Raw genomic sequence first — 4924 nt, forward strand, 5'->3', positions numbered from 1 at the left:
ATCCAAGAAGGCATCCCATTGAAACTCTATTACTGTATGAAGGCTATATGTATTTCTCCCTTACCTTGCTCCCCCTTCTTTAGTCCACTCAGCAGGTCAGTGCTCTCTGGCCCGTCTTCTATTGTCTCCTCTTTGACTAGTAGCAGATCAGGCTTCCCATCCTCCATGTCTGCTGACTGTAAGAGATACAGAGTGAGAGGATGTTGGATAAAGAAATCTGTTATGAGCACCCTGCTATGGAACATCTTCTGATTGGGCAATGAGGGATTGCTATGAGTACAATGGTAGTTGATTTAAAACTGGAAAAGTGATAGATGATTTGATTACTTGACACTTTAATGGTTAGATCATTCAAAAGCATGGTCCCTTATCTGCAGTCTCAGAGTAGAAGTGCTGATCAAGGATCAGGTCCCCACCTGTCTACATAGTGTTATTCATTATTATCTAAAAGGCAAATATGATCCTAGATCATCACTTCTACTCTGAGTTGCTTTGTGGATATTGGACCTGACTTAATACCATGCAGACAATTGTTTACAGTGGCTCACCTCAGTGAGACTGTGTGTGGTCCTGTGCTCAGCTGTTTCTTCTATGGGTTCAGGAGAAGGTGTAGTCTAGACCCTCCTCACACCCCTCCTCATTCACCAGCAGCACCTCTGGACCCTCTTCCTCCTGGAAGAGACAGATGATACAGACATACACTCCCTCAGGTACGTACACACAGATAATAAAGACACTTTAAACATGGAGTGTTTGCCCATCATCACTACGTTTGAGTCCTACACTGTAGTTACAGAATTACTTCATTTTTGTTAAACCCATCATGGTGGACATAACTATGATATTTAGGGTAAAAATAAGTCAGCTATGTTAAGTCAAAAGTCATCCGACAAACCTGACTAAACTATTTTGAGGTGTACAGTAGGTGTTTGTTAGTGTGTGGGTATGTGTAGGTCTATTTAGTAAGTGTATATTGGTTATAAAGCGCTGTTGTATGTATGCAGAATAGGGTGAGATGGGATGTATACTAAAGAGAGTCTCAATGAGTCTTAAAATGAAAAGTCCCATTTCGTGTTTATTAAACAAGTGTTAAGATGCCACTGCAGTCTCCTTTTCACCTCGTAACACCTGATTTACTTAATAAAAGGAACATCTCAATAGGTGGTCCAGGACATAGCACAAGTGGGTGGGTTGGGCCTTTCTTCTTTTGTTCACTAGGCCGATGGCATCACAACTTCCCATCAAACCAACTCATTGAAAACTGCAAACTTCAAGGAGCAAGGTAATGTCCAAAATACTTTTGTTCAATTTTTTCACCATTTAAACCTGTATTTATACTTGGAATATCACTTTATAACAGGAAAAGTTTAATCACGGGAGGAAGTCTTGAAATACACCATATGAAAACCACACATACACTTCTCAACTAAAAATCTGCATGAACTTGATAAACTGCATACATTTTCTCATGAAAAGTGTCTTGGGAAAAAATTGTACTTGAATGGAAGTAATGAAACAGGCATTTGAACATCTTATATCCGACACAGTACAAACACTATCTAACAGACTTTTTTAGGGTTATACAGTATATCATACAGTGTATCACACAATGTCTGGATGCAATATTCTACTCAGGAATATTAAACACTGAAATCTGTTACTCTCACTATTCCAAATGCATCTGTGGCTATTTTCGATTGACATCAATGAAAATTAATCTTTGTCTTTAAAGCAGGGTAGGATCTAAACATCAGAAGCTATCGATTGGAATGGTTACTTTCTGTTATAGAGTGGAATGTTTTTTCTGCTGGTGTATCCTGAGGTAGCTTCTCTCTGAGAACCTCTTCCCGCAGTGTGTACAGGCGAACGGCCTCTCTCCAGTGTGGACCTTCAGGTGCATCTTCAAGTGACCAGCCTGGGCGAAGCGCATGGGACACTGGGTACAGCTGTAGGGTTTTTCCCCTGTGTGGACCCTCTGGTGCCTCTTCAGGTCACCAGCCTGAGCAAAGCACATGGGACACTGGGGACAGCTGAAGGGTTTCAGTCCTGTGTGGACCATCTGGTGCCTCTTCAGGTTGCCAGCCTGGGCGAAGCGCATGTGACACTGGTTACAGCTATAGGGTTTCACCCCTGTGTGGACCCTCTGGTGAATCTCCACCTTCTGGGGGCAGCTGAAGCCTTTGTTACAGAACGTGCAGAGGAACTGCTTCTCTTTAATACCACCTGATGTTTCTCCCCCTCCCTGAACCTGGGCTCTAGGCCTGTCGTTTGAGTTCAATACCTGATCGAAAAGGACGCGGCCGTGTGAATCGGAATGCCCCATCGACGTTGACACTGGGTCGTGATCCTTGAGTGCGTGTAAAGGGGAATGGGTCGCAACATTTTGACTTGTCTCTAAGCTTTCCCTGTAATCTAAGAAATCTCTGCCCTGTGAGTGTCTGTCTCCTAGGTGACTATCTGCATTCCATGTGGGAGGGTCACCCTCCACTTTCACAGTCACTTCATCTACGACTATAACCTCCACTTTCTTATCTAGGCACCCTTCAGAGTATACACTACTACTGTACCGGTTCCAGTCCCCTGTAGACAGATCAGTGTGTGTCTCTAAACCCAATCGCATGTTGCCAGGGTCCATCTCTGTAGCATAAGAACAAGACGGATCATTGCCAGTCTCTAACACGCCACCTGAGTCCAGATGGGAATTAACAGCCCTCATGTTCGGGTTACCGTAAAGTAAATACTCTGAGCCAGGAGCAGGAGCCCAGCCCAGTGGCCCCAGCCCGAGTCTCTCTGGGTCTGATCTGTGGTCAGATTCTGTGAGTAAAAGGCTTTGTATTACAGTTAAAGTCTCTGTGTCTGTCTCTGACTTGTGTCTGTCTCTGACCTCCATGATGCTGCGTTGGGTCCTGGGCTGCACTGTGGCGGTGGTGGGGTCCTCTGTGGCTACAGGGGGCACTCCAGCCGCTCCAGTCTGGATGTTTCTACTGTGCCGTGGGTCCTCTCCTTCAGACCTCTCCTGCTTGACTCCAGGGCCTGCAGTCTCTGCATCTATAGACTGACACGAGAGGTTATTACCTAAATTGGATAACAATGTCGTAGGGAAGTCAAACAAGCTCCCCTATGGTAAATGTGCATGTACCCAAGTCAATAGCTGAAGAAAGCCTTGCTGAAATAAACAGGCTATGGATTTACAAAGTAGCATTTTTTATGCAACACTATTACACTAACCTCTATCATGATAACATGCTGGGTTGAGGTTCCACTCCCCTCATCAACAGTGATTGGTTGGTCATCTCCCCATGTATTGTGTCCCGCTGGCTTCACAAAGCTCCTGTGGCCTCCAGTGAGATGTCCTTCACCTGAGAGTGAGATTGGGGGAAAGATGGGGTTAAGTTAGGTACTGTCAATGCTCAACTGTATATTGTACCCTATTGATACTGTCTAGAATTGGAAATTATTTAAGGTAACATTTCTCATAACTTCTTGATATGCTATTTATTTCTCTGTATTGTATTATGTTCCATGTATCACATAGTTTTTTACTGAGTAAATAATAGGAAATTAAGTAAATAGAATATGGTTAGAATATGATATTGTGTCTTTGTGCAAGATAGCTAAGTAATCAGGGGAATTATTGCATACTATCCAAAAACTGACCAAGCTGCAATTCTGGGTAACACATCTGAACTCGTGCAGAAGGGGGGGGACAGGCACTGAGCTATCTATATATGAACCGACAGGCCGCGTAGCCTCCGCCTTCTGCAGAATATACCTCTTGCCATTCCTCTGTACCGGTCGAGGATCTTGATACTGGGACGACTGGCTAGGACGCCGTCCCGTGCCATCTTCAGTTCAAATAGCTGTAGTTTCCTCCGCAATGCCCTGTTTTCTTTCTGGCTTTGAGTTATTTCCAAACGAAACACTGCATAGTCGTCGTCTACGAGTTTACAGATCTCTGCTACGGCTGAATTCGCTAGCACCTCCATGATGGAGGCTATTTGCGTGTGGAAAACCATACCGTTAGTCATTGTTAGCTAACGTTAGCAGCTAGGTAGCGTTAACTATATATCTATCACAAAGTCCTGTCTCTAACATGTATTAAAGATTACATATGGTAAGGATGTGATTCTGTGCCGTTAAATTAGTAATTTTAAGTGCCATGGTGTTAATAAACGTCTATATAGCAACGATAAACACGCTAACGTTAAAGTTGCTCTTCGTAATTTACTTCCGTTTACGCTGAAGAGAAATTATGTTATTGGTAGGCGTCATAGAAGGGTGTGGCTAAATGAAGGGAATGCGCGCTGTAATTTGAATTACGGTATTTCTTACGTTACACGTCAAACCGCCTATTCATGATCAGTATCTTTCAAGCAGTCGTCACTAACATCCACAGCCAAACTCATAATTGTCTAAACCCTGCCTATTTCCACAATGTCTCTTCTTAACATTTGATTTTAAAACTAACCTTAACCACTCTGATAACCTTATGCATAACCTTATATAAAGACCAAAAAGCATTTTTTTTGTTATATCATTCATTTTTACGATATAGCCAAAATGACTGTGGTCGTAGAATCTAGTGGAAACCCTTTCATAGGTTCGAATGAAAATTAAGCCCATTTTATTTCTAAATGATAAACAAGTTAATAAAAAGTCAACATATCAAAAGGACAACATGATTTCTCATTAATTAACAGATTTGATCACCTAATTGTATTTAAAGGAACAGGTACCACCTGATTATGCAAAAAGATGTTGGGAGGGACATTATATTTGTTATGACTAGAACAAAGGTCAAACCAAATTCCAAAGGGGGAATATACAGTGCATTTGGAAATTTTTGCCTTATTCTATAATTGATTAAATTAATTATTTTCCTCAATCTACACACAATACCCCATAATGACAACGTGAAAACAGG

The 4924-nt window shown here is 42.3% G+C and overlaps 1 protein-coding gene across 1 annotated transcript; it reads right to left on the reverse strand.

The window, feature by feature from the left end:
• Positions 1-1057: 1057 nt before the first annotated feature.
• On the reverse strand, positions 1058-4805 carry LOC139566780 (uncharacterized). The gene is made up of 3 exons (XM_071388087.1): positions 3773-4805; positions 3229-3359; positions 1058-3055 (listed from the first exon to the last, which is right to left on the reverse strand). Exons 1-3 carry the CDS (start codon positions 4026-4028, stop codon positions 1784-1786), a joined length of 1659 nt encoding a protein of 552 aa, XP_071244188.1. The 5' UTR covers positions 4029-4805; the 3' UTR covers positions 1058-1783.
• Positions 4806-4924: the final 119 nt, after the last annotated feature.

Source organism: Salvelinus alpinus, chromosome 39 (genome assembly GCF_045679555.1).
Source record: "Salvelinus alpinus chromosome 39, SLU_Salpinus.1, whole genome shotgun sequence".
Taxonomy (NCBI): domain Eukaryota; kingdom Metazoa; phylum Chordata; class Actinopteri; order Salmoniformes; family Salmonidae; genus Salvelinus; species Salvelinus alpinus.

Coding starts and splice junctions, on each gene's coding strand:
- LOC139566780 (XM_071388087.1), bottom strand. CDS start 4,028: ATGACTAACGGTATGGTTTTCCACACGCAAATAGCCTCCATCATGGAG. Junction 3,360..3,772: donor GTACAGAGGAATGGCAAGAG/GTATATTCTGCA, acceptor TCTCACTCTCAG/GTGAAGGACATCTCACTGGA. Junction 3,056..3,228: donor AGCATGTTATCATGATAGAG/GTTAGTGTAATA, acceptor CTCTCGTGTCAG/TCTATAGATGCAGAGACTGC.